The sequence below is a fragment of the Bubalus bubalis genome, chromosome 7 (genome assembly GCF_019923935.1).
Source record: "Bubalus bubalis isolate 160015118507 breed Murrah chromosome 7, NDDB_SH_1, whole genome shotgun sequence".
NCBI classification, from domain to species: Eukaryota; Metazoa; Chordata; class Mammalia; order Artiodactyla; family Bovidae; genus Bubalus; species Bubalus bubalis.
Window position 1 is genome coordinate 99,917,252 of NC_059163.1, and position 21,875 is coordinate 99,939,126.

Here is a 21,875-nt window from a genome sequence, read left to right on the forward strand (position 1 = left end):
GTCTCGCTCCAAGCCCTCTAGGGGTAGACCGAAGTGTCTTTCTGACCAGCAAGGGGGCTTTCATCACCGTTTTACCCGTGAAAGTATCCCACTGGGGTGGGGTGGGGGGGTTAGGGCATTCAAAAATGGTGAGGAAAGACGAGGGAGTTAGAACTGAAAATGACGTGGGAGCAGTGGATCATGATCAGTCGGTGGCTCGAGACTCGCCCAGTGGGGTTAGAAGACTGAAATCACTATCAAGGATGTGGTCAGGGAAGGAACTGGGGCTCCTCTCACTGGACGCGTTCGCGCCACCTGTCAGACTGAAAAAGCTGGGCGATGCTGAGGGTATCAAGGAAAAGAGTACCCCGGGCCTCGGAAGAAGGCTGTGGACTGGTGGGTCTCTGCCTTGGAGGTGCTCATTTGGAAGGGGAGGGCAGGAAGTGGGGCGCGCTAGATCCCGCGGAGACTTCACGTGGTCTCCGGAATCAGGCTGAGACGAAGGCGAACGGGTGATGGTGGGGTGCGCGATACTGCGTGCCCCTCCCCTGAGCCTCTCAACTCCGCCTCTCGGACACGTGACCACAGCCGGGGCAGGGGGGCCCCCTAGCTCCCGCAGCATAGCTAGCTCTGTTTCTTCCCTCCCGCCGCTGTGCCCTTCTTCTCCCCAGTTCCAATCCCTCCGCCCTCCCCCACCTCCTTCCTCATGCTCCAATAGAAATTCGAGCTGTGAAGCGCCCGCCCCTCCGCCCTTTTCTTCGCTTTCTCATTGGCTGAAGCTTCAAGGACGCGTCCCGAGGGCGGGTGGCAGCCATTGGTGGGATGAGCAATCCGAGTTCCCGGATGAGGGAACATTCTGCAGTATAAAGGGAGCGGGGAAGGCGGGAGACAGCGCAGTTTGAATCGCGGTGCGACGAAGGAGTAGGCGGCGGGTTCTCGCTGGGTGTCTGACTAGTCCTTTCTCTGCCTTGCTTGTTTGAGCTTCAGCAGAATTCGAAATGGTAAACTTGGTGGAGACGCTCGAAGACTCCGCGGGTTTTTGCCGGCGGAAGAAAAACCCGTTACACACGGAGATGGGGGTGAAGCGGCGACGGTTGGGAACGCGCGGAGACAGGATTTGGAAGAGCAGGGGGAGGTGTTTTGTCGGCGGCGAGCGGAGCAGCCTCGGATCTCGCGGCGGGCGGTGACGGTTGGGTGGCGCGCGCAGCGCCGCTAGGGGCCGGCGGGCGGCGAGCGGGCGGACCGAGGCGCGCGGCCGCGCCGAGCGCGCGGCGGGGGACGGGCGGGCGGGGTCGTCCTTGCGGCGCGCGGCGGGCCGGAGACCCCGGCTGGGCACGGGGCCGCGCTCGCGCCCGAGTCGCTGCGCGGTGGGGGAAGGGCGCGCTGCTCTGGTAATCCTATATTCTGCGTTCCTCCTTCGCTCGCGGGCGTGTGCGCGCCGCAGGCTGGCGGTAAGGCTGGGAAGGACTCCGGAAAGGCCAAGACAAAGGCGGTTTCCCGCTCGCAGAGAGCCGGTTTGCAGGTCAGTGGTGGTTCGTGCATTCTGGGAATCGTGGCGTTTTTCTTTCCTTTTCCTGTCTTGTTTATCATCGCTCTGGATTAGCGTTTCGTCTTTGCGTGGGTGATAGTGTCGCGACTTGCTTTACCGATGCAATAAATATCGGGGGGGGGCGATCACGTGTGTCTGTGCTGGGGCGCGTTGCTGCACCACCGTCCATGCCCCTGCCTTTGGCGCGCGTATATTATCTTTGACTCGTCTATCTTTGTGCATTTATGTTTGTGTATGCTAAAAACGAAGTTCCCGGTGGGCCGTATTCATCGACACCTGAAATCTAGGACGACTAGCCATGGACGTGTGGGCGCGACTGCCGCTGTGTACAGCGCAGCCATCCTGGAGTACCTCACCGCAGAGGTAAATGGGTGTACGCCTATAATCTGGAAAAGGTTGGGAGGGGGTGGGGGGAGGCGGCGAGAGGGAAGGAGGAAAGTGATGCAAGAAAACTCCCAGGCTCTGAACGCGGCGAGAAGCTTCCGACAACGCTAGAGGGGGCTGGTGATCATGATGGGGATCCTCCTGAGCTTGAGTTTGCGGCCTTAGGAAATAAAATTGCGTGCCCTCTTTATGGCTTTTGCTTATCTTGCCATTCAGGTAGTAGGGGAGATGACAGTTGGTAGATATACCTTCATCATGAAGGTTTGATTCTTGTCTGGATCTTGACATTAATGTAAGTTGGAAGGAGATTGATTGCATTCTGCCTTCTAGGTACTTGAATTGGCAGGAAATGCATCGAAAGACTTGAAGGTAAAGCGTATTACCCCTCGTCACTTGCAACTTGCTATTCGTGGAGATGAAGAATTGGACTCTCTCATCAAGGCTACAATTGCTGGTGGTGGTATGTAAATATTAACTTATAAATTTCTCTAGAGAAAAGAATTTGCTTTTAAATTTCCCTCTAGTAATTTTCAGTCTATAAGAGGACACAGTATATTTTCATTGATCTGTAGTATGGTTGCATCATGAAATTTGATTTCTCAATGTATTTCTGAATTTTTACTCTGCACTTAGCCTCACATTGAGAGACATCTTCCAAGTTGAACATTAAACTCTTGGTTTTAAAGTACTATGTTATTTTATCCCTCTTCTAGGTGTCATTCCACACATCCACAAATCTCTGATTGGAAAGAAAGGACAACAGAAGACTGTCTAAAGGATGCCTGGATTCCTTATTATCTCAGGACTCTAAATACTCTAACAGCTGTCCAGTGTTGGTGATTCCAGTGGACTGTATCTCTGTGAAAAACACAATTTTGCCTTTTTGTAATTCTATTTGAGAAAGTTGGAAGTTTAATTAGCTTTCCAACCAACCAAATTTCTGCATTTGAGTCTTAACCATATTTAAGTGTTACTGTGGCTTCAAAGAAGCTATTGATTCTGAAGTAGTGGGTTTTGATTGAGTTGACTGTTTTTAAAAAACTGTTTGGATTTTAATTGTGATGCAGAAGTTATAGTAACAAACATTTGGTTTTGTACAGACATTATTTCCACTCTGGTGGATAAGCTCAATAAAGGTCATATCCCAAACTAGTTGTGTATAAAATTCGCTTGATTATAGTAGGAACAGTTTTGTTTTGAATAGGTATCTTACCTAGCAATAACTTAAGCACATTTCTTCCCTTGAAATTACTGTTAATTCTGTCTGTAGATCAACAAAGTTAAAAGGCCCAAGTATTTTTTTTTAAATACTGTGTAATGAACTATTAAAAGATTTTAAAACTTCAGCACAAGTTGATGTTTTTTAGGCTCAGTTTAACCATCTCAGTTCATTAGCTTTGTTTGCTGTTTGTGATAGCGGCACTACACCAGAACACTGGGGGCTTGGGTGGGGTTGGGGAGCAGAGACCAGTTAGGAAGGTCCTGCATGTAGCTACCTACACAGAAGGGACTTTTTAGTTTAGACTGATAATGTTTACAGTGTGCTACACGCTGTTTTGAAGGTTACTTGCATTAAATTGTTCAGTATATGGTAATATCTTTGGGGAACATACTATTCGCATTTAACAGAGAAGAATCAAGATTTCTTTGAAAGTCCTGAGTTACCATATTTGCTGCTATGGCAGACAATATCTTTACTGAACAATGTGTGAAAATAGTTACTTTGTAATTAGGTTAAGTGGATCATTTTGACACTTAGTTTCTGGTAAGTTCTTAATACCAAGCAAAAGGTGGGCCCTTTGCCGCCACTGAGGATACCAACATGGCAAGTATTTCACAAGGGTGATGATTAAAATGGGAGAAGGGAGAAAACCAAGTTTACTTATATGAGGTAATACATTGCCAAAGACCTGATTCCTGTCCTGTTCTGGTCATGGCTACTAGCGTTTTTATTTTCACCAGAATAAGGGCAAACTACAAATTAAGTGTTTGTACCTCTTGGGATGTACTAAGACAGTTTAATGGCCCTGAGTCAGAAAAATGGAGTATGAATGAATGAAGGCAATGAAACAGGAATTGGGGTCAAAGGACACCCTACTGGGTTCCTGAACAGCTGTGCCGGAAGCGGTGCCCAGGGACTGGCAGCCCGGTCCTCACCTGACCGAATTCTCCCTAGTCTGACCTAGGCCGAGGGGGGCCGGAGGTGGGGCCTTCGATCCCTGGGAATTTTCCTGAAAACGAATGTCCCCACCCCCACTCGTCGCCCGGAAGGCAGGCTGCCGCCTTCGCGGGCCGCGCTGGGGGTTGGAGGGCACCGCGTTGCTGAGGCTGGCGGCTGACTCCACGCCGCCACGGAACCCCTTCAGGGGAGCCCCTCCGGCGGCCAGCCGGTCTGCTGTCGCCCGCACGCCCCCTTCACCCTCCAGGTCGGTCGGCCCCGAGCCTGTCCGCGCCGGCAAGGACCAGCGAGCTGGTTCTGACGGCCCGGCGGTGGAGCCCAGTCCGGGGGCCAGAGGGATGCGGCTCGCGCCGTAGCGACCCGCGGGGGGCGGGGAGGCCGCCGTGAGGAGGCGGAGCTGCGAGCCCGCCAGTGCGCCCGGGCCCCGCCGCCGCGGTCGCCTGCGCTCCTCCCCGCTCGCCTTCGCACGCCCCCAGCCCCGGCCGGCCTTGCCTCCTCAGCGGCGGCGGAGGCTTCCGCCCCTCGTTGCTGAGCTCCCGCAGGAAACGGAAGAAGGCGCAAGCCATGGAGGGGAACCGGGATGAGGCGGAGAAATGTGTCGAGATCGCCCGGGAGGCCCTGAACGCCGGCAACCGCGAGAAGGCCCAGCGCTTCCTTCAGAAGGCCGAGAAGCTCTACCCACTGCCCTCGGCCCGCGGTGAGGCCCTCGGTCCCTTTCCTCCCCGCCCTGTCCCCGGGCCGCCGCGCAGTCCGCCCCCGCCCCCACCGTCGCCCCTCATGGAGCCGCGGAGCCCCCCACCCGCCGGACCCCGCCGGTCGGACCCCCAGAACGCTCCTCGCCGACACACCCCCGCTCGGGCCCTGAACATCCGGGCCGGGCCGGCCGTGGGCTCCCCGAGACTCCCTCCTCACCGGCCTACCTGCGAGATGCCGGCTCTGAGCCACCCGGCTAGAGTTGCCAGTTCGCCTATCGGTTTTCATGAATGTCCAGCTGTCATTCTCCCAGGAGATTCATCTGGTCCTGCCTTACCAGATGGGGCTTTATATCTGGATGTGTGGTTGTGTGACCCCCCTCCCTCCTCATCCTCATCCGCGATTAAGGCCTAGGTCCCTAGTGAAGTGAGAGGAACAGGGAACTCAGTGGTTAATATACAGGTCCCTGGTTCCACCGCCTCTGGGGTAGAAAACGCTGTTCCCAAAGCAAACATTTTCGAACACCTGAGATGACATTGCTTTTCCCTGGGAGAGAGTTCTTCAGAAGAGAGGACCACAAGAATGATAGAGTCAGTGAGGGTTTGCTAAATAGTATCTGATTTGATAGCACCATAATTATCGACAAATGAGACACATCCTTAGGAACAGAGCTCTGGACTTCCTTTAGTCGAAATCCTGCTCTTCTCTTGCTCTCTAGGCTCTTAAGTAATTATAGCCAGTACTTCGTGAGTGCTTGTAAAGTACCTACTATTTAATATGACTTATTTCATTTATTCCTCAGATCGATCCTAGAATTCATTTGACTTGGCTCACTCATATGGAAACAGACCTTTTGATGAGTGAATGAATGAATGAGTGAATGAATGAAAATATCTTACCCAAGGTCACACAGTAATTTGTAGCAAAGTCAGAATAGTATTTGAGCTCTCCAGCTTCAAAAGGCCTTTAACCACGACATTCCATTATCTAGTCCATAAGATACAGTTTCACTTGCGGTTCAGGATATTTCCACGTTAAGAAGAAAATTAGCAATTAAGTCAGTAAGAGTGTGGGGTTACCTGTTTCATTTTATTGTTTTCTTAGTTTTTTCCTACTTATTGAAGTCCTTGAATTTCTTTACTTTTCTTTGTCCTTTTTATTTCCCTGCTGTTGAGGAAAATGAAAGAGGGGAAATGAAAGAAAATAAGTGACTTTTTTTCTTAATGTGGCAAAAACAGAAGCTTACCAACTTAACCATTTTTAAGTATACAATTCCATAACGTTAAACATTTTCACACTGTGGTACAACAGATCTGCAGAATTTTTTGTCTTAACTAAAACTTTATGCCAAGTAAACAATTCCCTGTTTTCCCTTTCCACCCAGCCCCTGGTAACCACCACTGTACTCTTATTTTAAAAATGTGGCTACTTTGGATACTTATTATATAGTAAGTGGAATTATTTAGTATTTGCCATTTTCACTGGCTTATTTAATTTAGTACAATGTCCCTGAAGTTTATTCATGTTGTAGCATAAATATGGTAGTTCCTTTTTGAAGGCTTCATAGTATTCCATTGTGTGCATATACCACATTTTCAATATCCATTCACCATCTAGGAATAGATTGTATTGATAGTTTCCATATCTTGGAAACCATCACAGTCTATATTGTAAATAAGGCTACTAAGAACATGGGTGTACAAATACCTCTTTGTGATCCTGCTCTAATTGTTTTTGATATATACCCAGAAATGGGATTGCTGGATCATATTGGTAATTTTAATTTTCACATTTTTTGAGGAATTGCCATACCATTTTCTGTAAGAGTTACACAATTTTACATTGCTACTAACAGTGGGCAAGAGTTCTTGTTTCTCCACATCCTCATCAGCAGTTTTTATTTTCTGTTTGATTTTTTGTTCGTTTTTGACAGTACCCATCCTGGCAAGTAAGGTGATACCTTACTGTGGTTTTGATTTGCATTTCTCTCAAGATTAGTGATATTGAGGATCTTTTTATTTGCTCGTTGGCCATTTTTATATCATTTTTTGAGAACTATTCAAGTCCTTTACCCATTTTTAAATTAGGTTATTTTTAGTTGTCGAGTTATGCCGATGTGCTAAATCGCTTCAGTCTTGTCTGACTCTTCGTGAACTTATGGACCATAGCCTGCCAGGCTCCTCTGTCCATGGGATTCTGCAGGTAAGATTACAGGAGTGGGTTGCCATGCCCTCCTCCAGGGAATCTTCCCAACCCAGAGACTGAACCCACCACTCTTACATCTGCATTAGCAGATGGGTTTTTTACCACTCATGTGACCTAAGAAACTCTTACCAGATGTCTGATTTGAAGATTTTTTTTTCTCCCATTCTGTAGGTTGTCTTTTATTCTGTGGTTTCCTTTGATACATGGGAGTTTTTTCCTTTTGATATAGGCCTGTCTATTTTTTCTTTTATTGCCTATGCTTTTGGTTTCATTAGAGCTTCCCTGGTAGCTCACATGGTAAAGTGTCTGCCTGCAATGCTGTAGACCCGGGTTTGATCCCTGGGTCAGGAAAATCCCCCTGGAGAAGGAAATGGCAACCCATTCCGGTACTCTTGCCTGGAAAATTCCATGGATGGAGGAGCCTGGTAGGCTACAGTCCATGGGGTCGCAGAGTCAGACACGACTGAGCGACTTCACTTCACTTTGGTTTCATATTCAAGAAATCATTGCCAAGAGTTAAAACTTTTTGAATTTTTCTACTGTATGAATGCATGATTTCATTTAGTCATTATGCAGTCTTAGGGGGTGCTTCCCAGGTGGCACTAGTGGTAAAGAACCTGCCTGCCAATGCTGGAGATGAAAGAGATACAGGTTCAGTCCCTGGGTTGGGAAGATTCTGTGGAGGAGGGCAAGGCAACCCATTCTAGTCTTCTTGCCTGGAGAATCTTATGGACAGAGGGGCCTGGCGGGCTACAATCTATAGGGTTGCAAAGAATCGGACGTGACTGAAGTGTCTTAGCACACATGCACGCACAGACTTGAGGGACAGTTTTAACTTTAAGCATGTAACCACTCCAGACGGAATACCTTGGCTTTTGAAGCCTCGCCCATAACTCCCTTGTAACCTTAATCTTGGGCAAGTTAAATAACCTATCTAGCTTGTAGCTTTTCTGTCTGCAAAATAGGACAATAATGTACCAATTTCATAGGGGTGGCATGAGGATTAAATGAGTTAATACATGGGAAGCATTTAATAGTGCTTGATAATTTTGGTGTCATTTCTATTTAACAAGTGTGAGACAAAGAGTTTTTAAACCTCTAGTCTGTAATTCTTCTATGAAACAAGCAACGTGAATCAATCTACTAAAGATACTGTAAGATATCAAAGCACAATACAGCCGTTGCTTTTAAAGACATGAACATTGGGAAAGTTAGGACAGTAACAGTGAAAGTTAATAGTACAATGTATTGTAAGGCAACATGTGATTATGACATAAAGTGAGTAGCTACAGTTGTGGTGTAGTCTGAAGACCTTATTCAGATACGGACTTTGCCTCTGACAGATTTGAGTTACTCTGACAGGGATGAGTTACTTATCATTGCCAAGCCTTGTTTAGTTATGTATAACATAAGGATTTCATCACAGGGTTGATGTTAGGCAAAATAGATCATGTGCAAATACTTAACAAAGTGTATTTTACATAGAATGTTCTCAGATGTATACTGGAATAATTTAAGAATCCAGAGGAGGAGGAAAAGATCTAGAACATTTGTATAAGCTCCTGATAAAATATTTAGTGTAGAAGGGAATTGAAGCTATTGTTTAAAATGAAATGAAAAATTGTTATCCCTGAATTTCATGTATTCTAGACCACTTTCACATCTTTATAACTCAGAGCTTTGGTTAAAAATATTCCTCTTGGATGTATTTTCATGCTAAGGTAGGCAAAATAAAACATTGCATTTTGATTTCTCTTGTTTTTATATAGTGAATGCAAAAATGTGAGACTAAATTCTAGCTAAATTCCAGAGTTTTTGTCCCCTTTACAATTTTATTCTTGCTAGGTAAGGAATCTGATTGATAAACCACTTAAAAAAATTGGCAAGAGTTTTCCTTAAGGAAAAACTGCATCCTCAAAAGAATCTAGGATATTGCTTGCTTTCTAAGTATTTAGTTGAGAATATTATTTTACAGTTTATTTAAATGGACTTCTAAGCAAATTGGATTTATAACTTTCAAATATTTTCATATTATAAGTTTGGTTTACATTTGAAAGGATTAATATATGTATATGATGCTACATAGGAAATATAAACTGGGAAAATATCAGCAAGAGGAAGTAAATTGCATTTTGATTTCTTAAACTTTATGTTTACTGGATTATTGATATGTTTTAGATTTTTACAGAGAGATACAGCCTCGTAGTTTTAAAGCTTTACATTGCTTTTTATTTTTTACATTGCTGTTTTAATACTTTAGTGTTTAATTCTAATTGTTAGGCAGTTTGAAGTATAGATTTTTTTCAGAGAAAAAAATTTTATTATTTTCAAGAGTTTCATAGTAATTTGAACCAAATGGCAGTCTACAGCTTCAAAAACGGCCATCCTGTGTCTACTTAATGAATAGATAACTTATATAATTTGCAGCCTCCATCTGTACAATAGCAAATTAAAATAGTCCTCTTTTTATTATTTCCCCTCAGGTGAGAGCTATGTGTAAAGATTTTTCTTCCTTTTTTTTTGCTACTTTATTTTATAATTTAAACCTAATAAAAAGTTCAAAGTTCTGTTCCCTTTAGTCTCACTTAAAATGATAAAACAGTTAAAACTGTCATTTCACATCTGGAGTATTATCCAGCCTATTCCTTTGAAGACAATACCATTTTCTTTCTGTTTCTGACTTAATCAGAATTTAGTGATAAGTGTAAATTATACATTCACAACAGTTATTTTGGTAGCACTAGTTAAATATTATAAAATGATTTCCACATTTCAGCTAATAACCAAACTGTTTCAGACATTATAGTTGAAGAAAGAATACTAAACTTAGTTTTGAACCTTAATTTAATGGTTTTGTTTATATCCATAACTGTCTTCTGAGCCTCAATTACAACATTTGTAGGATGCGGATATATTTATTCAACAAATATTTACTGAATCCATGCTTCTTTGTGGCAGGCACTCTTCTCAGAACTAGGGAGTCAGTGATCAATAAGACAGTTCTTGTCCTCTTGGAGCTTACATTTTAGAGAAATGAAATAGGAAATCTCTGCTAGACACAAAAATGGTTCCGTTCCTATCATTCCCTTTTCCTTTCCTGAGCCACAGTTTTCTCATCTGTAGTCTTCACAGGATTATTATGAGGTTAGTTTATTAAGTGCTATAAGAATTTAATGTATTAGTACAATGGCAAAAGTATTTGGATGAGTGCTTGGAGTTACTTATATAATATTTATCTCTTTCTATCATTTTTTATTTACCTGTTTAACATTAAAAAATTGCCTTAAGTTAGGATTAATCTCCATGTGAATTCAGGTACTCATTCTGTTCTTAGTTAATATGTAGTTCTCCCTGCTTTGCATTTATTCCTTGTATTATTTATGTATATAGCTCTTGCTCTCCTAGATTAAAAATTGCTCTGCTGTCAGGAACTATTTTAATGTTATCATCTTTTCTACCAGTCTTTTGCATATACTTGTGGCATCTATAAATCCTGGTTTTCTGGAATGATACCTGTTTAGGTAGTTTTATCTCTTATCAGTGAAGACAGTTTGTTTATTAATAAATGAAAAAGTTATCGCTGTAAGGCTTTTTGTGATAATATATTCACAAATGAAATTTTCCCACAATAGACAAGTATGGGAAAATGTATATAAGGGTTGTCATTGTAGCAAAAATTTGGAAAGAGTCCATCATTGGGAATTGATTAAATAAATTGAATTGCCTGTATACACTGTGCACTTAAAAACGATGATGTGTCTCAGTAATTTTCCATTCAGTGACCCACCTTACCGTGCTCATTAACTATAAGTTTCCAGTTGTCTTTACTGAATTCAGAGTTCAGCCTGCTGTCACTCCCCTATTGCAATAGTCCTGAATAAGGTCTTAAAAAATAAAGATGATGTGCACCTAGATTTATTGCTATAATATGATATTATTTGAATTATAAACCTATTAAGGGCATGCTACCAACATATGTAGATTATTCTCATTTTGTTTCAATATATGTAAAAAAGCTAGACAGCTAGCCAACTAGAGTAGCTAGAGTTAAATATATCACAATGGTTGAGTGATTTTTTTTTTCTTGTGTGTGATTTATAGGAGATCTTTACTTTGTTATCTTTTTTAATGAACTGAACAACATTACTTTTATAATCACACAAATAAAAGCTATTTTCAGTTTGCCTGGAATGAAAAAATCTGTTTTCCAAATCATATGTTCTTATTTTAGGTTTTGTTAGTGATGGGTATTATATATAATAGGTGTGCAGCAGAACATTATGAAATAAAAATAGATCTTGGTTATTCACTTTTGGATTATCCACATAAACATTTTTAATACTATGTTTACTTTTTCACTGGTCCTTAATATGGGATATGTGTAAATTAAGTACAGATTACATTAATTAAGACATACAAGCAAAGCTGTATGTCTGGAAAGTGAACATACAAAATAAGGTTGGACAGTTTTAAAACCAAAAGTAATCTGGTTTATAAGGAGATATCTTATATCTGTTCAACTAATGTTTGTAATACTGCACATTATTATAAATGTGATCTCATATAATAGCTAAGACATGTAATAAGTCAGAAAAAGGTTGTGAGTTCCAAATTCTGGCAGTACTTGAACTGAACCACATTACCTTCTCAGGCATTGGTTCCAGTGATTGTTAATACAGAAAAGCTTGCTGATTCCATTTTTAAGATGATAAAACTGGATATTGGGACACAGAGATAATGGAACTTGTTCAAATTTTCAGTTTGGAGCCAAAATGCTTAGTGTGAGTGCATATATATACATAACCATTGTTAAGCAGAACCCCTAGGCTCTGAAAGATTTTCCGTATCATAATAACTTGAAAATTTAAAGCAGCTATATGATCTTGCTTTAGCAATATCCAGCATCTAGCTGTTAGCATGGAAGATGTCTAGAAAAACTGAGAGAATGTGTTTGTGCAAAGAATGAAAGGGAATGTACAGATAACTTCTAACTAGCATGCATAGGGACTTTGTGGCCATCTGTAAATATAAATACATATAACCACTTTCCCATCTGGCTTCACAATTTTTTCAAAATAATTTATTCTTTTATAGGCTGAAATACTTCTGTAAAGAGACACTTCCCCCTCACCTATCTTAGGGTTACACAGTGGTACAGTTCATATAGGAAAGGCAAGATATGATAAGTGCTTGACTGCTTTTATCAGTTTTCAAGAGAAGAAATTGACTCCTGTTTTCCAAAACCAGATAATATCATTTTTTAGATGTGGCTGGTGGAACCTGTTTAGGTTACCTCCTGAGTTTCACAGACACATTCCTAATAGTCTTTAATAATTTTCTTTCTCTTTGGTATGACAGAAAGTTTCAGGTTTCTCTTATACATTCCCTGTACTAGATCTTGAATCAACCGTATCTCCAATAAGCCCTGGTTTCTTTTAGTGGAAAATGGTGTTTTAGTATCATGGTCTGGTACTAACGATGCTGTGGTTAATAGATTGTCGTTGTTTCTGGGCCTTTTCAGTGTACAGACTAGGGAATTTTTTTTTTTTTTTAAGTTAAAACAGCTTATACATTTATACTAGTAAATGAAATTTAAGTTAAGTATTTTGGGGTCTTTAAACTTTTCTTGCATATATTTCTGTCTTTTTCCTTCCACAGTAGTAATCCTGGTTTTCAAGGCCATGGCAAATGGTAGAATATGTCATGATTATTTATTTGCTTTATGCTACATGATATATGTAATAGTTTCAGTGTAACATTACCAGTACTACCTCACTGATAAAATTACTGAAAACAGTTAAATTTTCTTTGCATGTACTTTCTCAATTTTCCCTCTTCATTTTAGCTTTTTGAAAATTCTGAAATACTTTGAAGCTTATAGAAAAGTCTTAAAAATAGTGTACACTTCCTGTATACATTTCATTCAGTGCTTCCTATTTGATAAAATTTTACTGCATTTGCTTTATCATGCCCTTTCTTTCTCCCTGCTATCTCTCTTCCACCCTCACAGGTATACAGTTTGTTCTTATATTTTTTCCAGAACCAATCAAGAGTAAGTTGTAGACATGATATCCTATTACACCTAAGTAATTCAGTGTAGGTTTTTTAAGATAAGGACACTCATACATAACAACAGTATAGCTGTCAGAGTCATGAAATTAATGTAAGTACCTCATTCAGATTCTGCCAGTTCTCCCTGTTACGTTGCATTTATTTGCCATATTTTGTTACCTAGATACCATCTTTTCTCTTTTCCTTTTTTAATTTTTATTTTATATTGGAGTATAGTTGATTAACAATATTGTGTTGGTTTTAGGTGTACAGCAAGGTGATTCAGTTATACGTGTATCTGTATATTAAATTCTTTTCCCATTTGCACAGAGAGATCCTTGTTGATTATCTGTTTAAAATACAGCAGTGTATTTAACTCAAACTCCCAGTTTATTCCTCTCCCCTACACTTCCCTGCCTCCTTCCTTCTATAAGTTTGCAAGTCTTTCTGTTTTGTAAATGAGTATATTTGTATCATTTTTTTTAAGATTGCACTTATAAGCAATATCATAAGATACTTATCTTTCTCTGTTTGACTTGTTTCACTTAGTATGATAATCTCAAGGTCCATTCATGTTGCTGCAAATGGCATTATTTCATTCTTTTTAATGGCTTAGTAATATCCATTGTGTATATGTGCCACATCTTCTTTATCCACTCATCTGTGGATGGACTAGATTGTTTCCATGTCTTGGCTGTTGTAAACCGTGTTTCAGGGAACACTGGGGTGTACGTATCATTTTGAAACATTTTTTCTCTGGATATATGCTCAAGAGTGGAATTGCTGGGAGCTGTTTTTAGTTTCTTAAGGAACCTCCATATCGTTTTTCATAGTGGCTGTACCAGTTTGCATTCAGTCTCTTTTCTTTCTTGATCTTTGTGTTTTTGATGAATGCAGGCCAGCTATTTTATAGATTTTCCCTCAATTTAGGTTTGGCTGACATTTCCTTATGAATTTTTGGCAGGCATACCATAGAAGTGATGTTGCATTCTTAGTGTAACGTATCAGGGAACATGCTGATTTGGTCCTTACTGGTGAGGTTAACTTTGATCACTTGGTGAAGCTGGTGTTACCAGGTTTGTCTACTCTAAACTTACTTTTTTTCCCCTCTTGTAATTAATAAATATTTTGTGGGAAAATACTTTAAAACTCTGAATGTCCTATTCTACAACAAACTTCCAAAGCTCCTTTTAGCATTCATTGATGATTCTTTCCAGAATAAATTTCTGATGGTTGCCAAATGTTGGTTTTCTTATTCCATTATTCTTTCTACAGTTTATTAGTTGACATTCAACCTTATTTATTAACATGGATTCATGGATTCCTATTTAATCTATTATTATCACTGTTCATTTTGATGTTTAGATTTCCACAGATTTAATCAGTAGGAGCCCCTTCAAACTCCTCATCATTCTTTGAATTTCTTTACTTTCAAACACAAAAAAGTTTTCAAGCTCATTTCTCTGCCCTGGGAATCAATTCTTTCCCCAGGAGTCCTGATTCTTTTTAGTGGATAATGATACTTGGAAACTAAGATACAGACACTTGATAAGCTCATTGCTGCAAGTGTGTCATTGCCTCCAGATCCTCTTAGTAGACAGAGCTAAGAAATATATGTATGCATGATGCATGAATGTATGTGTATGTGTATCTGTGTGTTATATGCGTTTGTGGATATACACATACCTATAGTAATTTACTCTATTCAAATTTTGCAGTCTGTGCAAAGATTCACATACCTCCCTCTGAAGTCCATAGGGTTCTTGCCTTCTGCATTTTCATATTTGTAATTCCATTCTCTGACAGCCAAGAAATGTGGCTCTTGTTATCATCAGTTTACTTATTTGTTCATTTCCCCCTATATGTAATGAGTTGCCTTTTTGACCTCAGTGGTACATTCCCTATCAAGCTCAGTCATGCTTTAGGCTTTAAGTGTTACCTTAGTCCCAATAAGTTGTCTTGGTCCAGGCCTCAGCTGCCAAATTTAAAAGGAAGAGAAGACAGTTTCTGGCCTCCTCCCCACCTGCCACAGTTTAAAAAGACAGAGGAAGCCTACCATTTAAAAATTATTGAACCTATCTACAGTGTCAGAGCACATTATCACTACATACTATGTACTCTCTTTTAGTTGTCATTCAGTCTTAATACAGTGGGTCACTGTACACAATGCTTACCTTTGGTCCTTTTGTCATTGTATATCTGTTTATTTTGGATTCCTAAAGCCTATAGTAGATTTCTAGGAAGGCCTTGTGGGAACTGTGTTCCCTAAGTTCTGGGGAATGTTGAAAACAGTTCATCTGTGGGTCTTAATACTTGAAGTTAGTGATGAATACAAAATCTTTGACTCAAATTTTCTTTCTTTGGTTATATAAGTATATTATTGTATTGTTTTATACAAGTACTGCTGCTGCTGCTAAGTCGCTTCAGCCGTGTCCGACTCTGTGTGACCCCATAGATGGCAGCCCACCAGGCTCCGCCATCCCTGGGATTCTGCAGGCAAGAACACTGGAGTGGGTTGCCATTTCCTTCTCCAGTGCATGAAAGTGAAAAGTGAAAGTGAAGTTGCTCATTCGTGTCCGACTCTAGCGACCCCATGGACTGCAGCCTACCAGGCTCCCCCGCCCATGGGGTTCTCCAGGCAAAAGTACTGGAGTGGGGTGCCATTGCCCTCTCTGATACAAGTACTACTGATAAGCAAAGACTGACAATCCAATACTCTTTACTTTATAAGCCATTTAATCTTTTTGACTAGATCCCCAGTTAATTTTACTAGAATATATCTTGATGTTGGTTTTTCTGGGTCAGTATTCTTAGATATATAATTTGCCCTTTCATTATTTGGTTTCAGATATTTTTATTTTTATATCAGAAAAGTTTTCTCCAGTTATTGTTATATTGGTTTTATTTCCTTTAATTTTCTTTTTCAGGACTCCTGTGTATGTTGGATCTTCTTTAACTATCTTCAGTATTTGCCATTTCTTTCTAATTTTTTGTCTTTTTCACTTAATTAAGACGTTTTCCTTCCTTTTTATGTTCTCTTTTACTTAGACAACATTATCTGTTGTGTTTATTAACTCTGTTTCTTCTAGTTTAGTTCTTTTTTGAATTGATTCTTCCTTTTATTACCCGCACCCCCCCCCACCCCGAGTTTATCACTTAAGCAGTGGGTAGATAATTTGAGGTGTTGTTTTCATTCTAATTTATGTTGTTCTTTTGTATAATGTATAATTTTAAAAAGTCTTTTCAGCTTGTTTTGAAATAGTAGGTTATAATGTTTACCTGTTGGCAAGTCTTTGTGGTGAGCTTTCTTTCATTGTGTTTGGAGATCTGTCCTGTTTTCTTTTATCTTTTGTAACTTTGTATCAGATTTAACTTTTATCATTTTATTTATTTTTATGTGAAGTTAGCCTGTCAAAATACACAGAGATCTCCAGTTTCTGTGTAGCGTTTGAAAATATGTCACCTTGATATATAATATCTCTTTACTCTCTCCTTCCTTACTTGACCTGAATTTTCTGTTTTCTTTTCTCCATTCCCCTCTCCTCTTCAGTTTGGATCCTGTTCCTAGAAATTTCTTCTTTATGTGGCTTTGCTCTAGAGAAGAGCTTTGACTGATTAGTTTTAAGAGTTCTAGTGACTGGAGTACTCTATGCCCTTAAGACTTTATTGTAGATCCTTTGAATCACATGCTATTGTAGTGAGCAAAACCCATTACTTTTTATTCCCTTTTCTCATTTTTGCCTGCTATGTTTCATAGAGAGTCCTTGCTGGCTCTTTTGGAGTTATTTTCTTCTATGGGCTGGTAAAATGCCCTGTTACTGTCCTCTATATTTCCCGACACAGATACTAATACCCACATAGATCTTGCAACTGTTGGTGGTTTGTCCCAAAAATACAGCTTCTTGTATTTTGGAATTTTGTACATGATGTTTTGATTTTGTTATCTAATTGCTCTGATTTTATGAGATTTAAAATTTAAGCTTCTGCCTTCCCAGAGTTTCCACAAAACTTTTCATATTATAAAGTTGTGAACCACTACCCCCTAGACCATGATGGCTTCTATTCTCAAGGTCAATATGATTGCATTAAATGTGAACTATAGTTAAAAATAAACTATATGTTATTATCTTGTTAAACTGCTAGGTAGCTACCTAATTAGGAGCCTTTCTGTACCATCTACAACTAAATTGTTATAAAAACTAAATATTTTATGTCTTTGGTGACCTCTTGAATGCATGAGCTATGAAAAAGATTCGGAAGAAAGTTCTCTTATATGTTCAGTTCAGTTCAGTCACTCAGTTGTGTTCAACTCTTTGCAACCCCATGAACTGCAGCATGCCAGGCTTCCCTGTCCTTCACCAACTCTGGGAGCTTGCTCAAACTCATGTCCATTGAGTCAGTGATGCCATCCAACCATCTCATCCTCTCGTCCCCTTCTCTCCTTCCTTCAATCTTTCCCAGCATCAGAATCTTTTCCAGTGAGTCAGTTCTTCTCATCAGGTGGCCAAAGTATTGGAGTTTGAGCTTCAGCAACAGTCCTTCCAATGAATATTCAGTACTGATTTCCTTGAGGATTGCCTGGTTGGATCTCCTTGCAGTCCAAGGGACTCTCAACAATCTTCTCCAACACCACAGTTCAAAAACATCAATTCTTCGGCGCTCAGCTTTTTTTATAGTCCAACTCTCACATCCCTACATGACTACTGAAAAACCAAAGCTTTGACTAGACAGACCTTTGTTGGTAAAGTAATCTCTGCTTTTTAATATGCTGTCTAGGTTGGTCATAACTTTTCTTCCAAGAAGCAAGCGTCTTTTAATTTCATGGCTACAATCACCATCTGCAGTGATTTTGGAGCCCAAGAAAATAAAAGTCTGTCACTGATTCCGTTGTTTCCCCATCTATTTCCCATGAAGTGATGGGACCAGATGCCATGATCTTAGTTTTCTGAATGTTGAGTTTTAACAAAACTTTTTCTCTCTCCTCTTTTACTTTCATCAAGAGGCTCTTTAGTTCTTCACTTTCTGCCATAAGGGTTTTATCATCTGTGTATGTGAGGTTATTGATATTTCTCCCAGCAATCTTGATTCCAGCTTCTGCTTCTTCCAGCCCAGCGTTTCTCATGATGTACTCTGCATAGAAGTTAAATAAGCAGGGTGACAGTATACAGCCTTGACATACTACTTTCCCAATTTGGAACCAGTCTGTTGTTCCATGTCTAGTTCTAACTGTTGCTTCTTGTCCTGCATACAGATTTCTCAGGAGGCAGGTAAGGTGGTCTGGTATTCCCATCTCTTTAAGAATTCTCCAGAGTTTGTTGTGATCCACACAGTCAAAGGCTTTAGTGTATTCAATGAAGCAGATGTTTTTCTGGAATATTGAAAATAATTACTGGCAGTTCTCTGGTGATCTACTGGTTAGGATTCAGCACTTTCATTACCATGACCTGGTTTCAATACCTGGTCAGGGAACTGAGATCTCACAGGCTGTGTGGCAATGACTGCTGGATTTTTTTTTTAATATCTATATAGCAGCTTTGGTGGTGGTGGTTTAGTCACTAAGTCATGTCCGACTTTTGCAAACCCATGGACTGTAGCCTGCCAGGGTCCTCTGTTTGTGGGATTCTCCAGGCAAGAATACTGGAGTGGGTTGCCATTTTCTTCTCCAGGGGATCTTCCTGACCCAGGGATCGAACCCAGGTCTCCAGCATTGCAGGCAGACTCTTTACCAACTGAGCTACAAGGGAAGATATATAGTGCTTTATTGAGATGTAATTCACATATCTCACAGCTCATTCAGAGTATACCATTCTGTGGATTCACAGAGTTGTGCAGCCATTGCAACCATTAATTTTAGAACATTTTCTTCATCACAGAAAGAAATCTCATACTCACTAGCAATCACTTCTTACTTCTCCCAAAGTTCATCCTTCCCTCCCCTTGGCAACAACTGATCTTTCTGTCTCTAGATTTGCCTCTAGATTTTGTATAAATGGTATCATACAGTATATTGTCTCTTGTGACTGACTTTTTTCACTTAGTATGTTTTCAAGATTCAGCCGTATTGCAGCATATATCAGTACTTCATTTTTTTTTGATTGTCATAGTATTCCATTGTATGGACCTGTCACATTTTATTCATCTACTCATCAGTTGATGGACATTTCAATTGTTTCCACTTTTTTCCTATTATGAACAATACTGTTATGAACATATGTGAACCAGTTTTTGTATATATGTTTTCATTTCTCATGGATGTACACTGAGAGATAGGAATATTGGGTCAGATAATAACTATATGTTTAATTTTTGAAAAAACTACCAGATCTTTTTTCAAAGCAAGCACCCCATTTCCTATTACCACTAGCAATATATGAGTGTTCCCATTTTCTTAGTAATACATCCTGGTCAACATGTTATTGTCCACCTTGTTGATTCTAGTCATCCTAGTGGGTGTAAAGTGGTATATCAAGGTAGTAAATATCTTCTAGTGAAATCTTAGTGATAATTTTCTCAGTGTTTGTTTGTTTGTTTGAAAATGTTTTTAATCTTATATAATTTCCAGAAAATTAGTGCAGAACTCCGGAGAAGGCAATGGCACCCCACTCCAGTACTCTTGCCTGGAAAATCCCATGGACGAAGGAGCCGGGTGGGCTGCAGTCCATGGGGTTGCTAAGAGTCGGACACGACTGAAGCAACTTAGCAGCAGCAGCAGCAGCAGTGCAGAACTCAAGTTGACAGTTATTCTCCCTGAGCATTTTGAAGCTATTGCTCAATTTAGCTGCCATTGTTGCTCTTGGGAAGTAAGTGTGTGTCTGTATGTGTGTGTGTGAAGTCACTCAGTCGTGTCTGACTCTTTACAACCCCATGGACTGTAGCCCACCAGGCTCCCCTGTCCATGGGATTCTCCAGGCACAAGTTCTGGAGTAGGTTGCCATGTCCTTCTCCAGGGGATCTTCCCAACCCAGGGGTTAAACCCGGGTCTCCTGCATTGCAGGCAGATGCTTTATCCTCTGAGCCACCAGGGAAGCCACTAGGGAACTTGTTTCTTTGTAGATAATCTCATTGGCTACTTTAAGGATTATTGTTTTCTTTGGTATTTGGCAGTTTCACCATGATATTACAAATAAAGTATGTCATAAGAAATTAGGTGATAGTAATTTTGAGTTATTAACATTAAACTTAATATTCTACTTCTAAATAGTGATTAGTGCTCTGTGAACAGCTATACATAAGGGAATGCTTGCTATCTATTTAAAAAGGCCCTATGGTGTATCTTTCTGGAGTACACATTTTGTCAGCTCTATAACTTTCTTCTCAAGACCATGTATATATATCTTGATGTAAACAGATGGAGTATGCTTTCTATATCTTTCTACAGCACTGTTGGAAATTATCATGAAAAATGGAAGCACTGCTGGAAATAGCCCTCATTGCCGAAAACCATCAGGTAGTGGTGATCAAAGCAAACCTAATTGCACAAAGGACAGCTCATCTGGTAGTGGTGAAAGTGGAAAAGGCTACACCAAAGACCAAGTGGATGGAGTTCTCAGGTAGGAATGAATATGACTTATATATATGTCAGTTGTTGTTGATGCTAATGTAAGTTTAATGTTGTAACACCTAAAAAATGGGTTTTAATTACAATTCAGTAGAAGAACAGACATTGAGGAGTTGAACTCATGGTGTCTTATGCTTTATATTCTTTATAGAGTAGTGTAAATTACCAATTCTATTGAAATTTCCATCTTTTAAATATAAAGCACAAAACTAATTACCAAAAAAATTTTTTTTTAGGAAAATTGCTTCAATTTTTTGACACAGTACAGTGAAACCTTCCCTGATGGCTCAGTGGTAAAAAATCCCCTTGCCAATGCAGGAGACGTGGGTTTTATCCCTGGTTCTGGAAGATCCCCTGGAGAAGGGAATGGCAACTCAACTCCAGTATTCTTGCCTGGGAAATCCCATGGACAGAGGAGCCTGATGGGCTATAGTCCAGGGGGTCACAAAAGAGACAGACATGACTTAGCAACTAAACAAACAAAAAAATAAACAACAACAACAAATGTATATATATATGTATGAAGGAGAATTTCATATGAGGAAAATATTGAGTGCGATTGCAAAGCATTTTCAATTTTCTACTTATATAAATGAAGGATAATTTTTTTTCTATTTATATTCTTTCTTTAAGGCTGTCTTTATATATAGCAAATACTATAGTCTTCTCCTTTTAATATTTTTTCTTACTCTCATTGTTCTGCTTCAGTGTTATATTTTTACTTCATGATACACCTCTACTTAAAGCAGGAAAATTAGGTAGAATTGGTAAATTATGAACTGGGTTTTGGAGATTTAACTTTATTAATTTTGTAATTAAGAAAATCTTTTCTGGAAAGAAAATGAACTAAGTATGAAACACTAGAAAAAGTACTGTTATTATTTCCTTCTACACCTTAAGGAGACTGTATTGATGTTGTACTGAAATTGCTTTCTAGGGAATCTAAAGTATAAGGGTGAAGGACTCTGATTAATCAGATAATTCAACTTGGAGAGTGAATAGCAGGGAACTAGCTTAAGTGAAGAGTAGGTAAAGCTAGTTTTCTTTCTCTTTTGCCCTTTCTTATTATCCTCTTTTAACCTTACTTCCTTTTTTTTGTTGTTGTTTTTCCTTTTTTTCTCCATTCTTATTTTTAGTTAGTTCTTTTTAACTCAGCATTATTTGGAATTGAAGTTATTTTTAAATTAAGTATCAATGTATTTATATTTTACTTTTTTTCATACATATGCTAAAGTTTAAATGTAACATTTTATCTGTGTGTGACAACAATAAGGACA

At 39.9% G+C, this 21,875-nt stretch overlaps 2 protein-coding genes across 5 annotated transcripts in view; both read left to right on the forward strand.

The window, feature by feature from the left end:
* Nucleotides 1–822: 822 nt before the first annotated feature.
* Nucleotides 823–3,064, forward strand: LOC102409148 (histone H2A.Z). The gene is made up of 5 exons (XM_025290390.2): nt 823–980; nt 1,424–1,501; nt 1,778–1,891; nt 2,243–2,372; nt 2,626–3,064. Exons 1-5 carry the CDS (start codon nt 978–980, stop codon nt 2,685–2,687), a joined length of 387 nt encoding a protein of 128 aa, XP_025146175.1. The 5' UTR covers nt 823–977; the 3' UTR covers nt 2,688–3,064.
* Nucleotides 3,065–4,649: 1,585 nt separating this feature from the next.
* Nucleotides 4,650–21,875, forward strand: part of DNAJB14 (DnaJ heat shock protein family (Hsp40) member B14) — a 43,462-nt gene continuing 26,236 nt past the window's right edge. Inside the window, exons 1-3 of one of the 4 annotated variants that reach the window (XM_025290389.2) lie at nt 4,650–4,788; nt 20,419–20,590; nt 20,835–20,968. In XM_025290389.2, coding sequence (XP_025146174.1) covers nt 4,656–4,788; nt 20,419–20,590; nt 20,835–20,856 — 327 coding nt within the window. In that variant the 5' untranslated portion in view covers nt 4,650–4,655 and the 3' untranslated portion in view covers nt 20,857–20,968. Of the gene's footprint in view, nt 4,789–19,689; nt 19,841–20,418; nt 20,591–20,834; nt 20,969–21,875 lie in introns of those variants that run through there. The other 3 variants (XM_006052487.4, XM_006052488.4, XM_006052489.4) reach the window with 3 other exon arrangements.

Coding starts and splice junctions, on each gene's coding strand:
- LOC102409148 (XM_025290390.2), top strand. Junction 1,892..2,242: donor TGGAGTACCTCACCGCAGAG/GTAAATGGGTGT, acceptor TCTGCCTTCTAG/GTACTTGAATTGGCAGGAAA. Junction 2,373..2,625: donor GGCTACAATTGCTGGTGGTG/GTATGTAAATAT, acceptor TCCCTCTTCTAG/GTGTCATTCCACACATCCAC.